General features: G+C 46.0%; 1 protein-coding gene across 9 annotated transcripts in view; it reads right to left on the bottom strand.

Moving 5' to 3' along the window:
• Positions 1–1,571: 1,571 nt before the first annotated feature.
• HIVEP3 (HIVEP zinc finger 3) overlaps positions 1,572–27,041 on the bottom strand; it is a 274,785-nt gene continuing 249,315 nt past the window's right edge. For 7 of the 9 annotated variants that reach the window (XM_069803395.1, XM_069803393.1, XM_069803398.1 and 4 more), the window contains 3 exons: positions 19,438–19,536; positions 10,899–11,959; positions 1,572–8,008 (listed from right to left, as the gene is read on the bottom strand). In XM_069803395.1, the coding sequence (XP_069659496.1) occupies positions 7,115–8,008; positions 10,899–11,959; positions 19,438–19,536 (2,054 nt within the window). In that variant the 3' untranslated portion in view covers positions 1,572–7,114. Of the gene's footprint in view, positions 8,009–8,842; positions 8,908–10,069; positions 10,371–10,898; positions 11,960–19,437; positions 19,537–27,041 lie in introns of those variants that run through there. The other 2 variants (XM_069803401.1, XM_069803400.1) reach the window with 2 other exon arrangements.

Here is a 27,041-nt window from a genome sequence, read left to right as displayed (position 1 = left end):
GATTGCTCCGTATTTGGGGAAACTGAGGCACAGAGCAGGGACCTGCTCCCCCAGCTGAGAGCTGGGGACTGGTTCGCTCCTTCCTCCTAAGCGATGAATAAATTAAAAAACAGTAATTGCTGCAAAGCCCGCCAGATCTCAGAGAGGAGGAAGCCAGAGGTTTGCACGCTGCCACCAACACCTCTCACTCCTCTTCATGCAGAAATGTGGCTTTTGTGAGACTAAATGGAGACCAGATGAGCTTCCCCACCCCTTCCCTCATCTCACTCATCCAGCACAGCCACCGTGCTCAGAAACCAGTGCCAGAGAAGCCAACTATTCAGGCTATGGGCTCTGATGTTTGGACAGGGAGCAGGTGGTTCTGCTGGCTGATGCAGCCTCAGCTGCAGGGTCACAGATAGAAATCGGATAGAGATTTCCTTCCTTGACCTATTTTGCAAAGCCTCTCTCCACCAGCCCCCCCCGCTTTAGTCTCTGAACTTGTCTGCAAATGTCCATCAAAGGCTGGTCAGACCGCTGGAGGCGATGGGGTGAAGATGAGCAGGTGGGAAGTTGCCCAGGAGGGTTTACTGATGCATAAAGAGAACTGATGGGCTGAGGGCAGCCTGCTTCGTTGGAAGGACAATTAGCAGGGGGAAATTACAGGCTTTTCTTTTTTTTTGTTTGTTTGGTTTTTTTTTTCTAATGGTCATGCTCATTTCAGGAGCAGCACTGGCGGTGCCCCAGTCTCAGGCAGGCCTGGCTCCCGCGACGCAGTGCTTGCTGCACTGAGGCTTGTATTAGCTGGAGAGCGTGGTCAGAAAGGTTGGGGTTCGCAGGGGTGCAGCAAACCCCCGAGCTGCTCCCTGCCAGCAGGGCGAAGGGGCAAAGCAGGACGAGGAGGGGAGCAGATCCTTCCTGCTCCAAAATGACCTCTTCGGGGTTGCTTTCCCTCAGCTGGCCCCGTGCCGGGGTGCCCAGGCAGCGGGGCAGGCAGCACCCTGGCACACGAGTGGGGCAGAGGAAGGACGCAGCGGGGAGAAATGCCCAGACGTGCCGCGGAGGGCGAAGGACAGTCTGGAGGGGTGCAACAAGGAGGGAATGAGGAAAGCAGCCCCTTGGCTTTCTGGCAGGGCACATTGCTTCAACTGGCAGCAGAAAGCCAGGCAAGACCCCTGTAGCATATACGGCCACCTCGGGATGCTGTGCAGCATCCTAGGTTTTGGGGGACCCAGCAAGGAAAGACGCTTCTTAAAAAATCAAACCCAGCGATGCTTCCTGCAGATGGTCTCTGATCAGTGCACTGAATTCAGTCCGGCCTCTGCAGAGCCCCATTGGAGCATCCACCACGTACCTTTGCTTCCCTACCTCTGCACTGCAAGGAGGAAATTCTGAAAAAAACTATATTTGTCGCATTTCTGTGATGGCAGCACTTTACATGCAACTGGGGTGTTTCAGCAGCGATTGCTTGGGAGGGGTGGCTGCAACTTGACACTGGTTTATCTGAAGTTGCCTCCATCATTTTACATCCCAGGTCCCTGACTGTGCTAAATAAAATGAAAATTAAAGACTGCCAGTCATGCAAGTAGTAATATGTTGGGACTGTAAAATTTATTCCAACATGCTATTTTTTTAAAAATACGCTCAGACTGAGCAGACAATCTGAGCTGTAGTAAAGGCAATATTATACTTGTAAAAACTTCTCATTCACAGTACAGATGTCATTTACAATAAGGGTCACAAACATCAAATACTGAGTATTTTTTCTTCTTCTTTTTGTTTTTTTTTGTTTGTTTTGTGTTTTTTTGTGGTTTTTGTTTGGTTTTGTTTTTTTTTTTTTTTTACATCAGACTGTGCTTTTACCTGCATTTTTTTGCACTGATATAACCATACAGACATTGCAAGATGCAAGTGTAGAAACTGGAGTTAAAATAAAATTACAGGCAAAACTACCAAATTACATTGTATGCTGTACATATTTACAGTACCTTTTTTGGAATGTATTGCCATTTTAAGAACATATAGAAACTTTCTACAGACTATTCCACTTACAGAATACATACACCTTTTAGAAAAAAAGGCAAATATTTATCTTACATGAGACCATGTATATTAAATTTGCGTACACATTATTATTATTATTATTATTTTTTACATTACATTTACTAAAGTGATCGTAAGTGCCATCATATCTCAGTAATGAAAACAGATTGGTTTTATGCCATCAGGACTGATTTTTTTAATTTTTTTTTTTATTTTTTGAAAATAATTTACAATATGGTTTTATTTGTAAATACTGTGCAATAGATGGAAATATTAAAAAAAAAAAGAAAAGCACATGATGAAACCAAGTCAGCAAATGAAAAGCTATTGCAAGACCAGCAGAAAAGGGCTAGATCAAATTGTCCAGGATTTTGCATGAAAATTGGAATAATTTTAATGACTTTTGCGTGACCAAGTATATTGCTTGTTCAGGTGCTGTTTCTGTGGATTTAAAACAAAAACCAGGTAAAAGTGAAAGCTGGCTTAAGAGAAAACCAACTCTTTTGCAGATTTTTTTGGTGGAGGTGAAAGAAGAGCGATGGGGAGGTGGCCAGTTGTGCCCGACATTGGTCCGATGGAGCCAATGGTCAACAACTGGAAGGGTGCTTGGACACGTCCCTCTGGTTGACTGCAGTCGGCATCACCCAGCTCTGCCCGCAGACATCTCCTGCCGTGTCCAGCTCCAGGGCTCGGCAAGTGAGTGGGCAGCGGGACCGAGCGAGCGCTCGCAGCAAACCCCGGCAGCTTTGATGGGGCTCGAGCGAGAGCAGGGTTTGGGACTGGCGGGTGGCTTTTATCAGCGAGCCCGAGCGCTGGCCCGGGAGTGTAACTTTATAGACACCAGGGTGAAAATGTCACCCCTTAGGAGCAGGTGATGAAATACATGTCCCAGTCATAAGCTGTAAAGTCACAGCTACTTCATCTTTACTTTTAAGAGTTTTCTGCTGCAGTTCCTGGGTATCCAGCCAACAACCTGTGAATAATTAGAGCTGACAGAGACCTGCTTCAAGGCACGGGGTCATTTTTGAGAGCCAACTGCCCCCGTCTCCTCCTCCCATGGTCTGCTCAGTCCCGCAAGACACTGAGCTCTGTAACCTTGATGAAAGAAGCTAAACTCATGCTTAAGCACAACGAAGTTACTGAAACTCCAGAAATGCTTAAGCCAACATACAAGTGCTTTATTAGCTCTGGATATAAGGCTTGGTATGTAACATGACTACTTCAAGGAGTAATTTAAGAGCATGGGCCAAGTCCTCTGTGCAGAATGATTTCTTGGATGCCAGAGCATCCGTTTGCCATTGAGTACCTGCATTCATGGGAGCTACACAAACAGCTTACCAGGGAAGGAAATATCAGAGTAGGGTTTTGGCTGATTAACCAGTGTCGTAACAAAGAGCAGCAGCCAGTCTCTGGAGGCTATGTGCCTTCATGGACTATAAATTTAAGAACCTCTGCCATAAGAAAAGCAGGGGATTTTATTTCCACCTGCTGATGAAGAGGAAGGGCTGGGCTCTGGTTTTTAATTTGCCTATTGGCATTATTAATACATTCTCTTGCAAATAATACTGCTAACTGCTCTGCAAAGTGTCTGTACAGATACAAGCTTAGCCACCTCTGCAGCCCTTGTGGAAAGTAAATCAGGATTATCCCTATTTTGCAGACAGAACAGACACCCAGAGCGATATTAAAAGCTGTGACCTGCAAACAGCTTTCACCAAGTGTGACACAGGGAAGTCAATGGCTGCTCCAGGTAGGAAAGGCAGCCGCCAGTGAAGGCTGGGTCTTCAGCCCCGCTGTAAATAACGCACAACTCTGAAAATCGGTAGAGCTGCATCACTGTGCTCCTCGGGTGAGTATGAGGCAGAGGGGAGACACGATTTGCACAAGGTCACGCTATGGTTTCACAGCAGGGCTGGGGCTGCCCCTCGGGGATGCCCGCCCTGCCCACAGATGGAGATGCTGGTGCCGGCGCGGAGGAGGACACCCTTCCCGCGGAGCTCTGAGCTGTCAGTGTGATAATTAGCCCTTAAATACAATTATTTTTTTTTTGTGATCCTTTTTGCCTATCCAGTAGGCCATATTGCGCCCGTTAGGTAAAGCATGAAGCACCATTTCACTCCAGCCAGAGCCTCCCCTGCCATGCCCGCAGCCGCTCTGCTAAGGAGCCGAACCGGGTCAAGATTCAGCACAGCCTTGGGGTTTTTTTGCCCATCTCCTGAGTTTTCAGCGGTCCCTGCATGCACCCGCTCCGTGGCTGCCAGGTGGTGTGCATGGGATCTGAGCAGGGCCTGACCCGGGGAGCACCTCACTGCTGCACAGCCCTTTCCCAAACTCCTCTCCCCGCTTTTGTTTGGCTGCGGGCGAAGGCGTCTGGATGGTCACACACACCGCTGCCCCACGCAGCGCCGGCTGCCAGCCTGGATGCTCTGCAGCTGAGATGCAGAAAGCTTCAACTCATCTTGAGGTGCTGGAAAAGCTTTAAAAAATAATAATAATAAAAAAAATAAAGCACAATAACAAAAGCAAGAAACCAATGTAATGACTTCTGGGTTTTGTTGGGCCTTTTTTTTTTTTCTTCTGCCCAGAAATGACAGAGGGAGAAAAAAAAAAAAAACCCAATGCAAAGTAACAACAAGTCAAGGATTAAAATACAGTTACAGAAAGAAGCCGAGCAACTTTGATCTAGCCCAAAGCTCATGTCAAATGCACCTAACAAAACCAGGATGCTGAGTGCACAACTGCTGCATTATTTTTCTTTATGTACAATTTTTTTTTATATATATATATATATATATATATATATAAAATTAAATACAAAAAGCTACCGTGGAATAATGTTAAGTGTGTGACAAGGGCAAGGGGAAGAAAAATGGCAGAAGCCAGGAAGGTCAAAACTGTCACTAGATTTGGTGGATGGTTTCCAGGGATGCTCACACAGACCCTGGTTGAGCAGTCCACTCTGAGTCATCTTGATATTAAGCACACGCTTAAAGTCTGAGTAGGATTTAAGCTGGTGCTTAAGAGTTTCACTGAACAGAGTTGCTACGCTGAACTGAACTCTCAGCCCCTTACTCCTGCCATGGGATCTGGCCAGGTTTGAAAGCAGGACCAGCTTCCAGGCTTGGGGCCAAAGAGGGGGAGATGGGAAAAAGGGAAACTTGATAAAAGTGCTAATTAAGGTATAAATGGGTTCTGGACATTGTTTTGGTCAGTGTCACAGCCTTAATGTTATTTCCATGATATCTTCTTTTGTACTTAATTCCCTTTACAAGAAAAGAAAAAAAAAATCACAGAAGATTATTAAAAAATTTATATTATTTGCCCGTGAAACGGGAACAGTTCATAGCTCATCAAGTCTGGCAAGGAAATATGTTCTCATTCAGGGTTTTATTTGATTTCTTTTAATTTTTTTTTTTTTAAAAAGTGTATTACGTACCCGATAAACTGGAACAGCTCTGAAAGAAGAAAGAACTGGTCCACTGGTTAAATATTTATATCTTTTTTTTCTTTTTTTTTTTAAATTAAAAAAAAAGAGGTTTGTACAGATTCCATAGACCAGAAAACCCTCTGAAGTAGTAAAGAGCCTGCTGTCTGCTAGGGCAAACATGTATCGAACATTTGTATTTTAAAAAGTATGTTAATGTGACAGAGAGGAATGGCTCCATCGGGTCTCCCTGTATTTGGTATCGTATCTATTGGCAGTAGAGGCCATTGCTCTGCTACGGATGGTCATAGTTAAAATTTGCTCTGGAAAAAGTTACTGTGCATGCATAACAAGCTGACTGCAAACATTAACCACTCAGCATCATAACTTTTTTCTTCTAAAACACCAAAAAAGGGCCCATCTGCACAATAAGGACTACGTTTGCGACGTTCCGCTTAAATAAATAAATAAAATTAAAATAAGACACAGAGTCACTCGTGAGTTACAGAGCCGCAGGCGTGCAAACGAGCAGAGCACAAACTACTCCTGCATCCCTAGAGCTCAACGAAGCCAAAGCAGCCAGGACAGAGCGGGGATGGGATGGAGGGAGCTTGTCCGCAACTAAAAAATTACGGAGGAAAAATGGTTGCAAGGCTGAGTTTACTTCCACTCTTAGACCAAGGGAGGGTGTTTACAGAGGGCTTCCAAACCCCAGAAAAGAGGGGCTCTCAGGCACAGGCATGACTTTGCCAGGGCGACATGGGGGGCATCGCGGAGCGGCCGTGCGCACGGGGAGGGGGCGCGGGATGGAAGGATTAAAGCAAGCAGGAGGCCGGCTCGTCCAGCGAGAGACACCATTCCTGGCACTGGGTCTACATTTGATACATTCCTATGTTCTTGAAGTTAAATCTTTGAAGAAGAACCTTTTTTTGTCCCTTTTTAGAAAAGTGCTTTGATGGGTTCTGCAGGAGGGAGGGATGCTCAAGATTCATTTTTCTCTTTTGAGTGACAATTTCTCTCGCTGCGAATGAACCTCCCCCTACTCAAGGAAGTGCTAGTTTCACTTACAAGTTCAGGGTAAACATGTTTTTCAAATGTAAAGCAGTCTCAACTGTTTAAAGCACAACCATAGGCAATCAGAGGGATGCGAGAAAAAAAAAAACAAGCACTTTGCGAGAATTAAATAAAGCATGTAATAAATACGAATCATAAACTTCTGTACACAGGAGCAAGGGTTTGGTTTTTTTTTTTAATCATTTAATCAATATAAAAAAGTTTTTCTGTTTTGTTTTTGTTTTCAGTGCATCTTCTTCCTCTTAAAATGCTTAACCCTTTCCTTTCTGCATCTCTCAGGCCCATAATTACGCACACCTAAATGGCAAAAAAGACAAGGTCTAACAAACCCCTTTCCAAAAAACTCTAAAAAAATATTCACAGCCTCAAACAGTTTTGTACATTTCAAGCAACAAAAGGTATAGAAAAAGGCACAAGTAACTGCATACATGTGGAGATAATACCAGACTGGGACAAAGAAAACCAGGAATCTTCCATGGGTTTGGTCATTCACTAGAGTGCTTCTTATAGCGATGATTATACTAAAGGAAATAGTGTTGAAAATGTCTGTTGATTTTACATAGGAAGCCTAAAGGTGGAACAGATGGTGGAGGCTTAAGTACTTCCCGTGTTTTCATCCACCTTTTTTTGAGTTTGACCTAAATCTGCGTGCTCTAGCTGTGGACTGCTCTTCCTGGAGGTTCCCCCTTGGCGACTGGGCTCTCCGGAGAGGTTTCTCCTCCGGACAGAGAACGGCTGGGCATGCGAATGGCTCGATGAGGGCTCTGAGAGGCAGCCGGTGCTGCTGCTTCGGTCCAACGGCTGGGGGGGGAGATCTGAGATGAAAGTGCAGGATGATTCAAAGGAAGTGCTCGAGCTGCCAGATTGCTTCTTGCCCGGTTTTTTCAAGGGTTCTTCCCCGCTTGTCGAAGGCTTTGGAGAGTGCTCGTCGGTTGTGCTGGGGCTGGCTGGGGATGCCGAGCAGCCTGCCTGCTCCGCGTGGCTAGACTCAGCGAACATTTTTACCCTGTATTCCTCCTGGTCTGTCTTTTGCTGAAGCTCACTAGTCCTCATTTTCTCTTCTAAGCAACCACTGCTCGCAAGCTCTGGGGACAGTGTGTATTTAGAAACCTTTGCAACTGGGGAGACAGATGCCGACGATGGCTCCCGTGGGACCTGTGGTTCCTCATCCCTCTTGGGAGCCCGGCTGAACTCAGTGAAGCTGCTGCCACCAGAGGCAAAGTATCCCGCTTGCAGGGATACAACTGAACTGGGCACCAAGCTGGGATGGGTGCTTGGCCTCGCCTGGACCATCTGGATGCCCCCAATGGGAATCATAGGATACGGGGTCCTCGTGAGCTGCTGCGAATGCAACGGGAGATGGCTGAAGACATTCTCCTCCCCTCGGCTGGGAGCGTGGACATGTATTTCATGAGGTGCCTGCAAGGGTCTGGAGCAGACAGGCTGCGTGATGCCAGGTGAGCATGTTGGGCTTCGTGGTTCTATCTTCTGCACCGGAGAGGGAAAAGAAACAGCTGCATCAGTGCAACGTAGAAGTTACAGCATTAGCATCATTAATGCTCACTGTAAGTATTGGTTTTCTTAATATTTTATTCTAATTTGAGGGAGATCAATCAATTGAGGAAGATTTGGACTCCCAAACCTTTAAGGTAGGGAGCAACACAACCCACAGTGTTTGCTTTCTGGGTACAAATATGCCCACAGCCTGTTGGGGCACAGATCCAGGACTTTGGTTCAGGCTTGGATCATTATAAAATCATAGAATGATTTGGGTTGGAAGGGACCTTTCAAGGTCATCCAGTCCAACCCCCCTGCGATGAGCAGGGACACCTTCAACTAGATCAGGTTGCTCAGAGCCCCGTCCAACCTGACCTTGAATGTTTCCAGGGATGGGGCATCCCTGGAATGCCCCTCTAGGCAATCTGTTCCAGTATTTCACCACCCTCATCATAAAAAATGTCTTCCTTCTAGCTAGTCTGAATCTACCTTCTTTTAGCCTAAAACCATCACCCCTTATCCTATTATCAGAGTTGCCTCTGAAACCCTGGCAGAGGATGCCAGTGTCTCCTGCCATCCAAGCTGCTTTGGATCCCTTTCAGTACATGGGGTTTCTGAGAGCCCAGAATAATGTTCTTTATTTTTACTGTACTTTCTTAAAGCAGGATTACATCCTTACAGCTGCTACTTGCAAGGATGTTTTGGACCAAGCGAGAGATAGCATTAACTCTCGTTTGAGACAAAGCACACCCGTCAGTGTGGTCCCCACCACCACCCTCATGGTGTGGTCTGTAGAAATCAAGGGTTAAGACCCTACCATTTTACCTGTTCCTCTTTCTCTCTCGGTGCTTCACATAGTTTCCTAATGTACATCATGGAGAGATATGTGGCTAAACAGAAATGGATTAATTAGTCATGAGGTTATAACTAAACCCTTAAACAGGACTCCCAAGAAGAGGAAGCAACAGAAACTGCAACCAACTTTCCAATAAGATGGGGTTAGCTATAAAATTTGAGGATTCACTGGAGGGCATATTTCTTTGTAGGATTATGGAGAATTGCCTGACCCTGCGAGCTGGATCTCCATAAAGAGGCAACAGAGGAAAGCAGCAAAAGAGAACAGAAGAGAGAGAAAGCAAGAGCCACTGAAGATAATGTATACTTGGTCAGAAGTTACAAGCCCAAAGACTTGCTAAATCTCACTTATCCACATGAAATCTTGGCAGAATCACTATAGGGAGGCTCGGAAACCCCCAAACAAATCATCTCAATGGTGCAACAGCCACCAGAAGGAGAGACTACCTACAGCAAGAGCCAGTGGGAAGAAAGATGGTCATGGTCAGGCCTGATGCACAGACTTGGCAGAAAGCCTTACACTGAAGGTAAGCTAAGATTGTTTCTAAGTAATGCTTAGAGCACCAGTTTTGAGCACAGAGCTCCGTTTGGGATCTGACAAATTCACCTCTGATCTTTCTGTCTCTTGTAGCCTTACCAGGAACATAATTTTGCAATGAAAGCCCAGCTGTCCATCTCGCTGATAAATGGAAAGTTTCCCGGTTAGATCTTTATTGTTGCTTTGGAGGCACATGAGAAAAGCAACAGTGGTGACTTTGGGTGCATAAAAGGAATAGGAAAATGGAGCAAAAAGGTATGTGTATGAGAGTGTAAGTTAAAAGGTGTGAACGGGCAGATAAGCAGGAGTATACAATATTGTCTCCTACTGTGGACTAGGCAGCTTTGGGGATTTGCCACAAGTAGTGGAAGTGGGCAGTTTTCCTGACAGAGGTGCTTTAGAGTTGAAGGACGGGGGTTTCCACAGCCCTGAGATTCACCACAAGAAGTTAATTGACAGGAAAGGGAAATAGCATTAAAGTAACCAAAAGTTTGGACCTAAAACAAAGGGTAGTCTCTGAGAAGGTAAGACAAACACTCATAGTGGAAAGCAGAAGGAAGACAGCACCAGAAGACGGTACGTTATCATAGACATGGAAGAAACGCACACTGGGCAGCGTGGCTTTTCTGGAGAAGACCTGGGTCAGCATCTGCCGTGACAGGCTCTCCAGAGGTTGTATAAAGGCCTCTCTCTTCCCAGTGCAGTCCCTAAGGGCTCGAGTCTCTCCTCACACCAGTTTCACAGCAGAGCAACTCCAGCAACTGAATCTCATGTTCATCAGCATAAATTACAGGAGAGCCAGGCACTTCAGTAGAAATGGGAAACGTTCCACCAAACCCGACGTCTAATTTGCCTGTAGCAGTGGGAGGAACATGAAATTTTCCTTTACCCATAGGATTTGATATGTCCAGCAGAGAGATTAAATAATTTTCTGGACCCAGTGGGACACACCTCTCTGTGCTGAAGAGAGAAGCGAGATGAAATCAGAGATGTCCAAACAAACATTTCTCAGCAGTTAATCTAACAGAGTTGGCTGCGTGTATTCGTAGCCCAGGAGCCAGCAATAGAGTGCAATGGCTAGTTTAGATCTGGTGCAGGTCACTGACCAGTGAAAAATGGTCACAGCTTCATCCCAGCTGGTGAGATCTCAGAAGTGGGTATGAAATTCCCGGGGGAAAAAAGCCTCTCAGTGACAACTAGTCATTGTTAAGTGGTCATCCTTACTGCTTGTCTCAGCAGGAGACTGGTTGGGTCGGGATTTTAAATAATCCCTTGGAGAAGGGACAACTTTTTATTTCTCTTCAACTGAGATGGACAGGACCAAAATGGGTGCAAAACCCATTGTTGTCCACTGTCACTTTTCTCTGGGTTACCTGTGACATTGGTCACAGTCAGAGTCACTGTGCACTTCTGTATTGCAACCCTCATTAAAAAACATATCAGAGAACATACTGCAGGGACTAGAAAGCAAGAGGGTCTTGAACTTACCAGCTTGGACTCATAGAGCTGTACATTTTTGCCAAAGAACCTGTGAGGTAGAGGCATCGAAGATAATATCCCGTGCTGGGCTTGATATGAGCTTTGAACTTTGTCATCTGCTGCTGATTTGCTAGTACCAGGCAAGTCCTCTTTCCCAGGGGATGGATACCTAGATGACTCTGAACAGCCTGGAGACGAGACTTTCTTCAGTGATAAATATCTGACTGATGACATCTCTCTGCTCGGTGACGAGTGCCTCACAGGGGAGACTTCTCCTTCTGGTGGAAGGTATGTTCTTGGGGACAGCTCTCTTCTAGGGGAAAGATGCCTGCTGGGCGACAGCTCAAGTCTTGGTGACACACATCTCAGTGGAGATGCCTCTCTCCTAGGAGAGACACGCTGGCAAGGAGACAACCCTCTCCCTGGAGACAGGCACCTGAGAGAAGACAGTTCTCCAGTTGGCGAAAACCGTTTCGGTGAAGTTTCATTTTTGGTTAATAGGTGCTTTCTTGCTAGCATTGGTCTGCTGCTGCCACCACCTCTGCCAGAGTCCTGGCTCGGAGACCACCTTTTTCTTGGGGAGGTGTCTTTTGAGGTTGACAGGTCCATAACTAAGGACATCTGTGGCCTTGTGACAGACTCTCTTTCAGCAGAAGCCAATTGTTCAGTGGAGGTCAAAGCTGGTCTGTGGAGACTCAAGAAGCTGTGGCACACAGCAATGTCACTGCTGTCTGCTGACCACTTTGTTTCCAGCGCTGAGGAGGAGGCCTGTTGGCCTTCACCTACTTTTTGGCTGCTGGAAACAGTTTCTTGGGCTACGGACAATGATATTTCAGTGCCTTCCTCTTGAGACGATGGAGAGCCACCTGAAGAGTGCATCGGAAGGGTGCTATGTTTGCCTTCCGGCAACTTTAAAGGTGGCTCATCTTGGCTCTCCTCTTCCTCCTCATCTTCCTCATCTTCATTGTCATCATCATCGTCAGATTCCTCTAGGTCTGAAAACTGGTGTTCCTCAATTGGCTCAGATCCCTCCCGCCCCTCAGAGTCCTGGAATAGGTCTTCACTGGTTCCTGAAAGGATGGGCAAACACAAAACAGAGAGTGTAAAGCACACATACAGGACTATTTTTGTGCTAAATCTGCTCAAAAGTTCTAAGGGGACAAGAGGAGAGAGGACCCAGCTATTTCCTAGATCTGAGCATCTTGTGCTTTAAAGCCTGCAGTCTTGCCCTCTGTACCAGCTCCACTCCTGATGATCCCAGCAGAACCCAGTGAATCTCACCACTGGGACCTCCCGCTCTGCCCTAATTTTGGTTCCAGACATTGCTCCATCAACACACGCAGCCATCGGTCCCTGCTTCTGCTGTACACCTTCACACCCCCTGCCTGCCTTTCTCTAGAAATGCAAAAAAGGCTCTTAATAGATGAGGATAACGGCAGCACTATCATCCTTTGGTGGGCTTTTTATGACCATTTGTTGCAATGGTACCTACAAAATATCTACAGCTGCCAAAGTACAGGAAAGTTGCTGGGATGACTGCTCCCATCCTCCACATCTTGGGCCTTTTCCTGCCTAGATTACATGATGGTTAAACATTAGCAAGACAAGACTTGTATTAAAAAGCAAACAATAGAGTTGGAAGAACCTCTGTGGATTTTCCCTTATTTTGATAAATTCTAGCTATGATGCAGACACTGCTTTATGGCAGAGGTTTTTGCTGTCTGTCTGTGGAGGGCCTTGCACGGGGATGCTTTGTGAATAAGACCTTGTAAACAGCGAGGAGTATACAAAAAACAAATTCTAAAGGATTTGAAATATATCTGCAGGTAAAAACCCAGCATCTCTCTTCTACTTTTAAGGGCCAGCAGAAGCTTTCTGAGATCAGTACCAAGCTCCCAAGCAGATTGCTGCCGGCTCACCCGCTGCTCTGCTCTGCACTGAGAAAAATCTGCGTTTCTCCATGCCAGATGTGCAGTGATCCTGGCAGAAATGCAAGCTCAGCCTGAAGAGGTCCATCGGGAACAGCCACTGGATGTCACTGTAGCTCAACAAAATTGCAGTCAGGAGGCTTTCCTGCAAATCCCCACTGCTCCGGAGGGGCTAATAAAATAGCAGTTTCTCAAACTCTGTTTGTGCCAAGCACCAAGATGATGGGTACAGAGCTGCTGGGACACGCTTGGTCCCTGGCTTTGGAAGGAGAACGTCTGGATGCTGCTTTGACACCTGTGTGAAGCCCGGTAACTAATTGCAGCACTGCTGGCCTCCTTTCCCCATCAGTTCAGCCTAGGACACTGTTTCTCGTCTGATGAACATGGAAACGGTTTTCCATTTAGAGCTGCCATCTGTCAGCAGGACGAGCCGGAGGGGAAATTAAACAGAGCTAACACTGAGGCTGGACCACACCTGCCTGCAGCAGGCAGGGTGGTTTTCAGAAGGGGACATGGCCACACAGTGAGAAGTCACTGTAACCCATGGATAAAAAGTCTAATTTTGTTTACCTTGAATAACAGGGCCTTACTAATAAATGCTCATGAAGTATTTGGCATTACCAGTGAAATAAGACATGTATTTTACCAAGGCTGATTATCCATCCAAGACTCAACCTGAAATGAATCTCATTTGCTCCTCACCCCATTTCAAAAGTCCAAACTAGTCCATAAAGTGAGACCTACTGCAGAACTCATACAGCATCGAGTTGAAGTCAGCAGCTCTCCACCAAGAGGCTGACTTGCATTGTGAAATTCTTGTATAATGATGGTGTTTGCGGGACCCGGGATCCAGTGCTGGGTTGTTTGCAAACTCCCAAAGGAACTGAGTTCAGAACAAATATTATTGCAAAGGACCAGTTCTCCCAGCCATAGGGTGAACTGTGCATATTTCTTGCTTGGAAAAGGAATGCATTTCACTACCAGAGCTGTGAGCTAGTCCCTGTCTCTGGTTCCAGGATTTGACATCTATGGGCTTCGGGATGGACAGGCAGCTATAGCCTCAGCCTCCGCTGCATGGCTCTAAGAGCCTTGTCCCATGTGGTCTCCTTTTTTGGCCCCACTCACAAAATGGACAGGCACTGGCCAGGACAGAGAGCAAGGTCAGAAGTATGGGGTGAGGGAAACATGAAGCCAGCTCCTCAATGGGGAGTTGTTTACATTTGCCACCAAGGGAAACATTTCAGGGAGTCCTGAGACAGCCCAAAGGGAATTTGCTTTGGCTTCCTAACACGTTTCTTGCAGGCAGAAAGAGAGCTCAGACCTGAGCCCTGGCTTCTTGCAACTGAAATGCATTTTGCTGAGCTAATGGGCAGAGAAAGGGCAAGTCAGGAGAAGACAGGGAGGGAGGGAGGGAGAGATGGAAAAAGGAAGGAGAGAGGGAGCTAGTGAAAACGTGCCCTGTCAATGGCTTTGTCTGAGGGTTGCATATCATTACACATGTGTTATTCTAAGGTTATTCCACCAAACTAGTGCAATCACACCAAGCAAAACCAATGCACAAGAGAAGAATTATACTCCAATCTCCTTTTATAGTAACTCTCCTTACTTTCTCCTGCCCCTTAAATAGAAATAAAAACAATCAAGTGAAATATAACTCTAGTTTAAAATAATCCAGGGAGTTTTAGGAATTGCTGCTCCCTCCCCGTCTGCCCCCAAAGGAAAGCACGACGATCTTCCTGTGCTGGTTTGTGTCACATGGAAATAGTCGTCTTTTTTTTCTTCTTTTTCTTTTTTTTTTTTTTTAATTAAAATAGTCCTTGCTAGGCTCTGCTCTGAGCCTCTTTGCAAAGAAGAGAGAAGACGCTCTGTGGTTACACAGGGGAAGGCTCATTGCAATCCAGTACTCTGAGAACAGGGGATGTGTGCTACAGCTGTGATCGCTGATTTCTTATGTACCTTTCTGCCATTTTTATGTTATTTTCTCATCCATCCAAACAACCCCAACCATTACAGTACAAAATAGATTTTCTGATCATCTTCTTGGCTGTTTTATTTAGTATTTACTTAGTATTTGTGAGCAATGGGCCTCCTTACTCATGAGGCAGAATATGTGAAATTTCAGCAGAAGTCCAGTGTTAGCTTTAACCAGGTGAAAAAGAAACTGGAAGGAAACAAAGGAAACATCCTCTCATACCACGCCTTCCCGTTTTCACCTTTCTGCATTCCTTCCTGGCAGACCGTCCCCTTTACACAAACACAAATGGTCTTCATCAATGGGAGGAAATGGGGACTGTATATTTTTTGTAATTCTAAAATTACACGGATTGCTTGCATAATGCAATAAAGTCCAGACAGTGCAACACATTCCAGTGAGCAGCCACGCAGCCAACAGCAACAACGGGAGAGGAGTCCCTTCCGAAAGCTAATGGGTTCCTGTCCTCTGCAGTCCAGGTAGGGCCTTTCCTTGCTGGGCTTAGTAGGTGACCAACCGCCACATGCTCAGCCACAAGCAGTCAGGGACTAACGAGTTAATGATGGCCCCCCAAAAAATCCCCCAGCTGATGGTCCCATCCTTTCTGCTGAGTGCTCTCTCGGCTCACACGGGGATGCAAGGGAGACCTTTCTTGGGCTTTTGTTTAGACCTACTCTTTTCACGAGGCCAAAGGTTGAGACCAGCTCAGCCTCACCACCTGCCAGACCTCCATTTTCACAAGCAGAGTGCTCCCATCAGCTGAAAGCGTGGATGGGCTTTCACACCGCTTGCACAACACGCTGCTGAGTGCGCTACTATTAACGCTGTATGAGCCCAGGGATGAATGACTGAAGGAAATCATGAACGAAAGCATTCCCCTGGACTAGAGAAGCAAGCCCTTGCGGTCCGTCCTCAGAAGCCTGCAATTACATGTAACATAAATAGGACTTCTGATATGCCAGTTTTCAAAAGTTACACTCAATTAATATGATTCATTAGTTCTAATTGACTATAATGGAAAGGTTTAAAATAACAGTTGCTCTTTTCAGAGTCATGCAACCAACATTTCAGGAGCCACTTTCCTCTTTCTCTATCTAGCTTTGATCTGCAGAAGCACCACTGACGGGTGGTATAACAGGAGAGAGGGATTTCTGGAGACATCATCTAATCAATTATTTTAAGTGAGTTCCTGGGCTGAAGGAGTTCTCCAGGAGTCCTACACGGGAGCAGCCTCCCGCTGCTAACACCATGCCAACACTTTTCCCTTGGGGCGGCTACCGCAAAATCCCCGACTAGGTTTTCTGTTGGCCATGTCCTCCTTTGGAAAGGCCACGGCCAAGTACAGCATGTCTCTGCCTGATCGAAAAGTTGCTCTGAAGAGCTGGAGAAAAGCCAGAATTTCAAGCAGATTTAAAAGGAAGCAAGCCATCCCTTGAGACAAAGTGGCACACCGTCAGCCAGGTCAGATATCCTTAGCCTTGGCTAAATGTTTATTCTGTATGGCCTGGAAGAGCCCTTTGTGCATCCCTGTACATGTCAGGAAAGGCACTGTGAAAGGGGGCACAGGTGTCTGGTAATGCCATAGGGCTCGCTCTTTCTCCCAGGTCCTCGTCCCCTGACCACCCAGGTGACTACACCTTGCCTGAACCAGAACCCAAGCCTGAAAGGGCATGGTACCATTGCACTGGGGGATCACTGGGGTTTGGAACTGGTTAACCAGTAGGACTTCTCTGATATCTCCTACAGGTTCTCTGCTGGCAAGTTGAGCCATGGTCTGTTCAGGTCAAGGACAGTCACATCAGCCCTCCAAGCCACACTTGTCCCAGGACAGTTACCCAAGCCCTGCAGCCTCATCAGATTGCTCTGCATCTGCACCTCTGTGCCTCCAAAACAGGGTGACCACATCCAACCTCCTCTGCAGGAATGCTAATTCCCGAACTGTGCTTAGCATTTTTTTTGAAGTGTGGTAGATGGCCTGAACCACAGATGTCTTGTTGATCGCTCCTGCAGTTTAAGTTGAGACAATGGCGTGCCAGTGCCTGCAAATGTCCACAGCACAGTTTAACTAACCAGCATGGAGATACTCCAAGGATACAGCGCACAGCAGGGGACAGCATTTCTGAGCTTCGATATCCAAAAACTGAGACTTAAAGCATCTTAGGGGTCCCAGCGGCCAGGGCTGCCCGGCCGGCACAGCATCCCCAGCCCTGTGAACCACCTGCGACGCAAACTCCCTCCATGGCACAAAGGTTTGCAGCCTGCAGCAGAGCAAACCCCGTTCCCACCATGGGCTACGTAGGGAAACACACTTAGTGATTTTTAATTACCTAGGAAGCAGGAAACGTGTGACAATGCCCATGTCCCGGGAACCAGCCCCTTTCCCAATAAAGCCTCTGAGGGACTCAACCTCAGCATGGAACCGGGGTGATAAGCGCTGTTTGTTGTTCCTGCCGAGTTAACATTCCCTGGCTCACAGTGCTGTCTCCAGAACTTGCTCAGCTGATGTTCACTTTATAAAAATAACCGTGGCGCCATGTGTTTTATGAAGTTCATTTTAACCCATTGTCAACAAACCCTTGCGGGCTGTGGCAGAATGAATCCCAGGGATGGGGGAATCAAAATTGTTTCGGGTGAGACGGGGATGAAACAGGAAACAGGGAAAAAAAAATGCTGAAGACAGCCACAAGAGCTGCTTTCATGCTGGGATTTCTGGGGTGGCAGCCAGGAAGGGTCAATGGTGTCATGACCAGCCTGCAATGCAATGCAAACAGAAAACACCACCCTGCTCTGTGGCACTAAGTGTTTTATCCAGGAATAAACACACTGTGACAGAGACAGACCTGTGCTCCCAGAGCCTCTCTTCCCTCTATAGCTGCTGTGTGCAGTGTTTCCTATAAATGCAAACAACCTGCTGAACGCAAATGCAGATGAACCAAAATTTCATGAGGACTTGAGATCTGCTACCCCTAAGGCTTCTTCCCCATCATTCCTGCACTGCGGCTCCAGCCCCGAATACTCAGGGTCTTACTAAAGGAAACAGAATAACAATTGTAAAAACATCTAACTGTTCCCTGGAGACACATAACCTAACCCTTCACAGCTGTCGGAGCGCAGCCTCCAATAATTTCAGTAAAATATCTTTTTCTAGCTCAAACAGCTAAGTATACATGAGTCTTCCCCACGTTCCTTCATCTCCCAGCTTGGAGACCTTCCTCACCTTTCCCTCAACATTTCTGAAGGAGACAGGAGTGCTTATGGTCACCACACTCCTGCCTGATGCTGCCCAGCCTCCCAGGAGAACTGCTTCTTGGGATGACTTCAGGGAAATTCAGCTGCAGATACTATAAACCAGGGCGGAAATTACTAAATAAGAGAGTCATGCGTCCTTCTCAAAGAACAGACAGACTCCTGAATTTACAGAGCCTTGGACAGACTTCGTGTGTGTGTGTTTGTGCATAAGTAGATGAAAGAAATAAGCAGGTGAGTCAAGGTAAATGTATCTTCTTGTAAAGCACTCAGAATAATGCCATTAAATGCCAAAGCACTGTGTTATTTTAGTTTTGCTGGCTCTTTCCCTACTGAGAAATCTTCCAGATCATTTCTGACCTGGGTAATCCACCTTCATCTTACACATGGAAAAGATGCATGAGAGTGCGGGATGAGGGAAGCAGCTGCCTCCATGCCGCTCACACCCCATCCCGGTAGGCTGAGGTCTCCAGCAGTGGTGCAGCATCCCAGCTGGGTCTGCCTGCAGAGATGGGGGCAGCTCATGCATGCACCAGTCCCTCCAGACGCAGCCCGCGTTTGCACCGGTAATTTGGAGTCCCCTGGCATCAGCCAAATACAGTAAGATAGGCAGGTCCCTAGAAGATGATCCTTATGGAAAAGTCCTTCTCTGGAGGCCCTTTCAAGAGGAAGATATCCCCCAAATTATTAATACTCCTGCATTGCTGGAGTGCATCCCCTCTGCAAGATCACCACAACCTGCACAGGCCACGCACCAAAGGGTCACCCCACACTCATGCTTAGTACTTCAGCTGCAGTAAAATATGCTGTCCGGGTGCCAGGACTGATTTTTCTCCTTCACCCACCAGACTGTGCTTGCAGCAGCAAAGTGGGGGTTCACAGCCTCATGCAATGCATCCTCAGGGGTGGGTCTCATTTTGGTGCTTAAAAGACTCCCTATGCGGCCAGGAGAGACCCAGGTTCTTCCAGAGCACAGCAGTCAGGCTCCTGAACTCCCTGCTAGAGATACCCCAAAATACCAAGAAGCACCTTCTCACGCTACGGATCCACTATTTATTATTATGTATATAGCCCACATGCAGAGCACTGGGCCAAATGCAGGATGCTCCCTACCCGTCTGTTTACTCTTGCCTCTGTCTGCAGCCAGCCAAAATACTTCAGACAAACATGCACAACCCCCAGCAGGGAGACACTGGCTCACAGACTGTCCCACGGATGCAGACTCCCAGGATGGCCCCGTAACCCATCCCATGCAAGCAGAAATCCCCTCTTGGGGGCTGGAAGGAGCCTGGGGTGAACAAAACTGCTCCACATCTTTGAAAAGATGATCTGCGGAGCCTGCCTGAACGGGTATTGCCCTCTCTTAGCAGCAATAGCAGGTTTATAATGTGAAAGATTTTACCTTCTTCGGCTTCCAGATCCACCAGTGAAGATACCAACACGCCCATCTCCTGACATTTTTTGCTGTGGGCCTTTGACTTCATATGTTTAGTCAGATTCCCTGAAAAGAAGCAGAAAACATATTTCAGTCAATATGGCTCTTTTTTTCTTTTTTTTTTTTTTTTTTTTTTTTTCATTTTGCAAGCTCTGCAGTAACAAGTTAATAATTTGGCTCTGATCAGGACAAAGGAGACCTCTGACTTTCCCCAAACCACTATTCATAGCAAAATCCCCATGACACAAAGCTATGTCCTCCCTTTCATTCCTTTGCTGCTGCACTGGGGTAGAAGAGGAGGTGCTGGCAGGGTTGTGCAACCTTTCAGGTGTTGTGTAACCTGAAAAAACAGTCGGGGTACACATTTGGGTTTGGGGGCAAGAAAAGTCCTGGACTGCTTTCAGCTGTGATGGTGCAGCAAATAAAAATCGTAGGAAAGCAGGGAAGAGAAACACATCTCAACCTAGCATCACCTCCCACCTCATCCCAGCACACAGGGTCACCTGCCCAGAGGTGAGGAGCTCTTTAGCACCACAGGGCAGACTGGTACTACCGAAAGGAGTGCTCAAGATGCCAGCAACAGGGATAAACCCTACAATCACCCTCTCCCTGCTACTGGGACGGCTCAGTTGCTCTGGCATGCACCGAAGTGCCAGGCAAAAGTTCTCAGCATCCTGGGGCAAGCGGAGTCACAGATACCCTCTGAAGCCCTGTGCACCAGGGTCTGGCAGCACTGAGACAACCTGCTGATGGGGCTTCCTCGGGGTGGGATGGAAAGAGCAGCCCCTGCAAGGGGGACTCTGGGATGTGGAGGCTTGGTTACTGGTCTGAAACAGTGTGATGGGCTAATTCGTGGTCATGCCAGCCTCCCAGGGCACCTCTCTAATTCTAACTCCTAAATTACAGGCAGGTTAATTAGACAGTTGTTAACCCTACTTATATCCAAGGGAATTGCTGAACAAAGGGGAACCTTCATTGAGGGGGAAAAGGTAGGTAGGTAGAACAGAGAGAAAAATAAGGGGTAGGAGAAATAAAGAAAAAAATGTCCCATTTTTCCCTTTCCTCTCCCACACCTCTTTATGGGCTGAGCTGATGATAAGAAACTGGGCCCTTGCTGAAGCTCCACCAAGGGCTGTTTAATTTCCCAGCACAGTCCAGGAGCTGGCTAAGCACTCCAATTCACTGCAGCAATATGATGTGCCATCAGCCTTCCTGTTAGCTAACACGTGAGAGCAGTGCTGAACCTGAGGCTTGTTTTTCTCACCAAAAAAAAAAAAGAAAAAAAATTGAGGAAAAAATGAATTCTCACACTTTATTATAACCTTCAGCTGAGGACTGAGGTCCCTCAGCTGCTTTCCTGCAATCCACAGAGTCCCCTGGTCCCTGAGCTGGGTGGGAGTATAGAGGGCCTCTATCAACCTCTCCTCCTGCTGCTCCGGATAGTATAAATAAATAAGCAACTATTCATTGGAGCAGAGAATTACCCGTGACGCTCTCACATCTCAGAAGAGTGCCATAACCATCTAGCTACCAAGTTAGTTTCACTTTAGTCCATGAATTATTTATTTAGCCCATTTTATACAAAATGGAATAGCTCCAACAGGAAAGACCAAGAGAGACAAAGGCTGACTATATATCCTTGTGTATCTGGCACCCATCTAGGATGTGGATTCAAAGGATATTTAATAATTTAAATGCAGCAAAACAGCTCCAATAAGAGAGATTTATTATTTTTAAACTTCATGCCTAAATACCCTTAGCCCTATGGTTAGGACACTCGGGTATGAGGATGAGGCCAGCTTGGCTCAGGTCCTTGCTTCCAAATCAGACCTCTCTTTCTCCACTTTGGACCACGAGTTTTGTTGTGGACCCAAAGATACCCAGTCAGACAAGACCATGCTCTCATGGACACCTCTGGTTCCAGTGAATCACCATTGTTTTAAAGTGAAAAACTATTTCACTGAAAAGTATCCAATGAGTCCAAACTGTGGCCTCATGGAACTGGAATTTAATTTTGGACCTAACTAGCAAAAAGACAAACTGACTCAGTCTGTTGAAATCAAACCCTGCTGCTGCTGCCTGTCCATCACGGCACATCACATCTTGGATGGCAAAAATGATCCGTCTTTGCTCAGTTACCACAGCAAAATCCCTAAATGGATCCCCTCCAATGATAATAAACACAGAACATAAGCCCAAGTAAATGCCTGGTGTGAGCAGGGGGTTGTTGGTTAACCTATGGCCTGTGGCACCTCGGGAATCCAGCTGTGATCCCCATGGTGGGAAGAGTGGGGAGGGGAGGTCCACCAGCCATTTGGTGCTACTACATCCCCAAAACAAGCTCATAAATTCACTGTGCTACATGCATCTGGCTTTGGCTAAACAGGGAGGGCATAACATTAATTACTTGCGGGAGGCTGCTGAATGCAGTGTTTTGGGCAAGACTGCAGCCACCCCATACTCGAGGGAAGGACTCTGGTTCTCAGAGGCACGCAGCGGCCACCTTGGCCACTTCAGATGTCCCAAGGCTGGTTATACACACAAGTCCTCCCCACTGCCTTAGCTCCAGCGCTGTTCGGAGTGAACACACACTCTGCTGCTGCAGGACCCGGGCAGAGACGGGGAGCCCAGCTGGCTGCTTCGGCAGCCTGCAGCTCTCCGCCCGTCACTTCATTGCACCTCTGCTTTGACTCAGCTCCACCCTGAGCAACCGTTTGGGTTGACAAGCTCTGCCAGAAGCCATCAGTGTCACTTCCTTTTTTATTTTCTTTCACTGGAGGCAACTGTCCTTGTGCAAGGCAACACGATGGCTTCTCCTCTTCCTTCCCCCCGCAGGCTGCCTGCAGAGGCGTGAGCTGGAAGGCATTGCACAGGCAATGCCAAAACTCCCTGTGCAAATGAGTTTATGCAAAATACCAAAGGACCAATTCATAGCACGTGTTGCTTTCTTTCCCTTTCTACTTTTGTCTACTCCTTCATTCTCATTTGGTTAGATAAGGTAATACCCACACACGCTGATGAACAAGATAAGCCTGCAAAGCTCTTGGTGCAAATCCCCCTGGTGCACGGTCTGTCCATGCACAGCACCCTGCATGCACACCAAGAAGAAATTCCAACAAAACAGGGATGCTGCTGTCCTCTTAGGGAAGGGCAACTCAGCAGGCCAGATTCTCATCTGACCTAAGTTTCCATCATTTTATGGAAGTTAAAAGCTCGAGGCTTACTTACACGAGCTGAGAAGCTGATTTACCATCTTGGGAGCAATTTGGAGGACAATGATATTTATCTTATCAGGGTTCTTCTTACAGTTTGTGGTTTTAGACCCCTTAATTAATGCTGGCAGGATTAAATGCTAAAGTCCTTTGGCAAATTTCCAGTAAAATCAACACCACTTTGCCTAAATAAAAGCTGGATATGAATCCTACAAGGAAGGACTCACAGCTACTTGTTGCCTTACAGAGTTCTGGCCCCCAACTTAAAAAAAAAAAAAACAAGAAAACCCACATAGCATTGCTTCCTTGGAAACAGTGGAAAAAAACATATTTGAAGGAGCAAGAGAGAAACTAGCAGGCGGGGAAGCTGGATTTAAATAGCAAAACAGCTATATTGAATCCTAAGCAGGTAAGTCGTCCTCGCTGCAGATTGTTTACCAAAAAGTTCCCAGATTTGAAATAGACTGGCTATATTTAAAGAAATTCAGGAATCAGTGGAAATTGTGACCCTACCCCAATTATTGCTGCATTGGAGGAGCACATGCAGTATCAGCACAGCTCTCATTATGCCTGCTTATAACTATGTATTACTGGCTGCTTAAGCTCTTCTGATGTTGTGAGGTCTTATTCTGGACTTAAAGCAGCTTAAATACTTGTGTTGTTTTGAGAAAGCTAAAACTCTGGTGTTCCAAAAGCACTTAAAGCAGCTTAATAGGGACTAGAAGTGATTTCTCAGTTAAATTTAAAGAGGGAAATTAATTTTTCAGAATATCCATTATCATATTTTAAAGGTGGTGGAGTTAAAGTAAAACGTAGGGGACAGAAATTCTTCCAGGAAAAATTATCCTGTCTGTATCGGGAATACACCATGCTATTTCTCCTATTAAACATGAGACATTTAACAACAACAACAAAAACCCAACAAATGACCAACTGCATTATCTCAGTGTCCAAGGCGACATTGTGATACAAACATTCACAGCTTTCCAGGACTTAAGTATTTTCATATTCCTCTTTTAAAATAATATGCAAGGGGAGCAACAGCTCCTCTGCAACTAGCAGACTCCCGTTTTGCTGTGAGATGCACTCGCCCACAGAGAACCAGCCACAGGCCAATACTCTTCGTCCCAGGTAAACCCTTGAAATAGGTTTTATGTATGACTTAAATAATGCACAGGTCTTGATTTTGGTCTCAGCATGGAGGTAATGACCCCAAGTGAGACTCTATGAGAAGGAAAGCTTTAATTTATTGGGGAAAAGATTTCAATTTTTAAAATTTGTTTTATTATCTTTTATACTTATTGACTTAAAGATTAAAGGAGAGAATTTGAACATCTAGCCTGCCGGCCTGTATTGATACAGGCTATAAAATATTAGCCATCTTCTGGATCAAGCCTATCAGCTTGTGTTAGCCAAAAAATAATCTTCCAGAAAGTTACCCGGGCTGGATTTGCAGATTTCAAAATACAGAAAATTAGCATATTTCTCATTGAGACTTGTGCTGAGATTTAATGGCTGCACTGTTTAAAAAAATAACAGCTAATATTTCACTTGAATTTGCCAGTCTTTTACTTCCAGCCCTCATTCCTTTTTTTTTACCTTTCCCATGTAAGTTAAAGAGCCCTTTTGCTTACAGTGTTTCATCTCCTGTCTGGACCACTGGGTCATTTTCTGTTCCCAGCGACACGTCTCACGTCACATTGCATAAGGGAGCAAGCAGCAAATTCTTGAGGATAACTCTGTCCTCATCCCATCAGAGGTTTCTGACATCCTGAGGAGCAGGGGAACCAAAGCCTCCTCCCAGCAGTGGCTCCACAGGGATGCTCAGACCCTTTCCCTCTTCCCAGCCGCTAAGGAAGGGCTCCAGTACACACAGGGTGCAGGGACATTTTGCAAATCTGTATATCAATCTGCTCTGCTATAACAGCAGTTAATTCTCTCGGAGCTTTCCGCCAGTTGGACCTGCTCTGTAGTTTCCAGAGGAGGCTTAGCAGAGCGCTGAGTCTGCTAGAGCAGTAATAATAATAAACTGTGCAGCCATAACCTTGCCTGTAAGGGCTGAGGGGGTAATGCATTTAATATATTAACATGTTCAATAACCTCAGTGCCTGTCATGTGCTGATTTAAGGAACTGCAAACTAATTTATTAAAGGAAGACTATGGCTGAGGACATGAAGAAGTCTGCTGTCTGGAAACTGTGGGTGGACTAGACTATCAAATGGATATCTTCAGCCAACAGGCACTGATGTCCTTTACACAAGCACCTTTTAAATTAATGTGAAGCTCCTTGTCCCTTCTGACCTCCAAGCAAAGGCAGCGGCATCGACACAGCGAGCTGCTCCATACACTTTGTCCAGAAATTTTAAGAAATCTTAAGTAATCAGGACGTGAGAGCCTGATGTGAGTCTGAATGAGAACAGAAAATAGCTGTGGAAAAGGATAATGTCTGCACAGGAGGGGAATTAATGTGCCAACACTGACCCACATCCCCAAGTCACCCAAGAGAAGAAGTGAAGAAAGGGGCTGCGCTTCCCTTGAGGGTCTGGAGATGAGTGACAAGGGAAGGCTGGCAGTTCCTGTGTCCCCTCTGGGAAGGTGGTTAAGGAAAAAGCTCTCCCTGACCTTCCTGAAAGGGAAAATTGTTAGACTGCAACTTTTTCTTCATTTCCTTCCTGGTAAGAAAACAATGAAGAAGTTGCTTAACTTCTTTTAGACAACCTCTTGGAGTCCACAGTAACAAACCTCTTAGGAGAGCGCTACTACAGTGGAGTTAGAGACACCTCATTAAAGAGGCACGTTTATATCTGGACCAGAAACGTAAAATCAAATAAATCTTTACAAACCAAATTTCCAAGACTGCTGTTTCCATCAGCTAAGAGAGCACACAAAAATCTCATGGATTTGTTTTAAAATAATAATAAAAAAATTTCCCTGCAGTTCTGTAACCCAAAGGAACAGCTTTGCTTACAGTGACAGAAATGCACAAAAAGCAGACAAGCAGCATAATTAGTGAAAAGGGGAAAATATTTAAAGCTCTTTCTTTTGCAAAAGTTTTCCCAGTTCTTGGAACACAGATATGGATTTTCCGGGGTGGGCGGGGGGAGAGGTACATTTTAACCAGATAAAGATCCTCATTAAAAATAATAATAAAAAAAATGTTTAACTGCTTCCAGCCTACTTGAGAGTTTAGAGCATTAGATCATGCTGGAGAGATCTACCACAGCCAAAATGAAGACAGCTCCACAGATATCCCCCTTGAGTTTACGCTGAAGGCTAAAATTAACTTTGGAAAGCTGTTTTCTAAAAGAGCTTCAACTCAGCTTATGTTTTTGCAAGTGCAGTCCAGTAGCAAGAGCTCCAGCTTCTCCATTCTGCAATTAACTGTGGTTGCAAAACTGCACACCAGGAATGAGGATCCTGATGAATCAGGGCACAAACAAACTTATTCTAGACATTTGCAAACTAAGCTGTGAAACATCCAGTTCTGCAAACCTCCTGCACCTCTGGTTCGCACTCCATCACCAACAGCAATGATTCTGTAACTGGACTTTAACTGATGATTTTATCAGAACACAAGGCTGATCTTTTTCTCACTCTCCAGTAACTCTTCCAAAGGTCCTTGTGTATCCATCAGCAAAGCAAACAGCTTTTACCCAAGTGCTGCAAAATTATGTGGAATATAAACATGCCCACAGGAAACAGCCAGGGCTCTGACTGTCACCCGCTTCCAGCAAAGACCCATTTTCATGCAATTCCAAGTTACCATCATGCAACTATTTGTCCTGAAATTGCTGATCCGGGGAAGTTCTGCCCCCTTATGCATCCATAGGCAATTGGATAGTTTTGTATTCAAACCCCAACACTGGGGTTTTTTTTCTGAAGGAAGCATTTCCATGCTGCCTTCCTCATGCAAATTTCCTGCAAAGCTAAAGAAGGCAAGTCCCTTGGAGGCAAGTGTCTATTTGCAATGTGCAATCGGCACAGCCAGTGCTGACAGTTTGTGTGCTTCAAGGGAGTAGAGATGAAGAGCAAAGCAGCTAGAGAGATGGTGAAAAGGATGGTTTGATCACAGCATCCTGAATAAAAGCCTAACAGAAGCATGGTGGAAAGCAAGGTGAAGTGACGGAAAAGGCTGAATGGATTCACCTCTCAAAGGAAAATCTCAGAACGAAGTGACAAAAGCAAGAGGGAAAGAGAAAGAAAATTAATCAGAAATAGCTCCAGGCTGGGAGGGAGAGAAAGAACCGTCACTCGGATCTGCTGCATGTGTCTGACGAGAATTTGGCCTCAAATTCAGTATCACTTCCCCATGCTCCCATACGCCTAGTGATTACCAACACGTTGTTACCCATAAATCGC

Source organism: Haliaeetus albicilla, chromosome 16 (genome assembly GCF_947461875.1).
Source record: "Haliaeetus albicilla chromosome 16, bHalAlb1.1, whole genome shotgun sequence".
In the NCBI taxonomy this organism is placed as follows: Eukaryota; Metazoa; Chordata; class Aves; order Accipitriformes; family Accipitridae; genus Haliaeetus; species Haliaeetus albicilla.
This window is presented reverse-complemented; position numbering and strand designations above follow the sequence as displayed.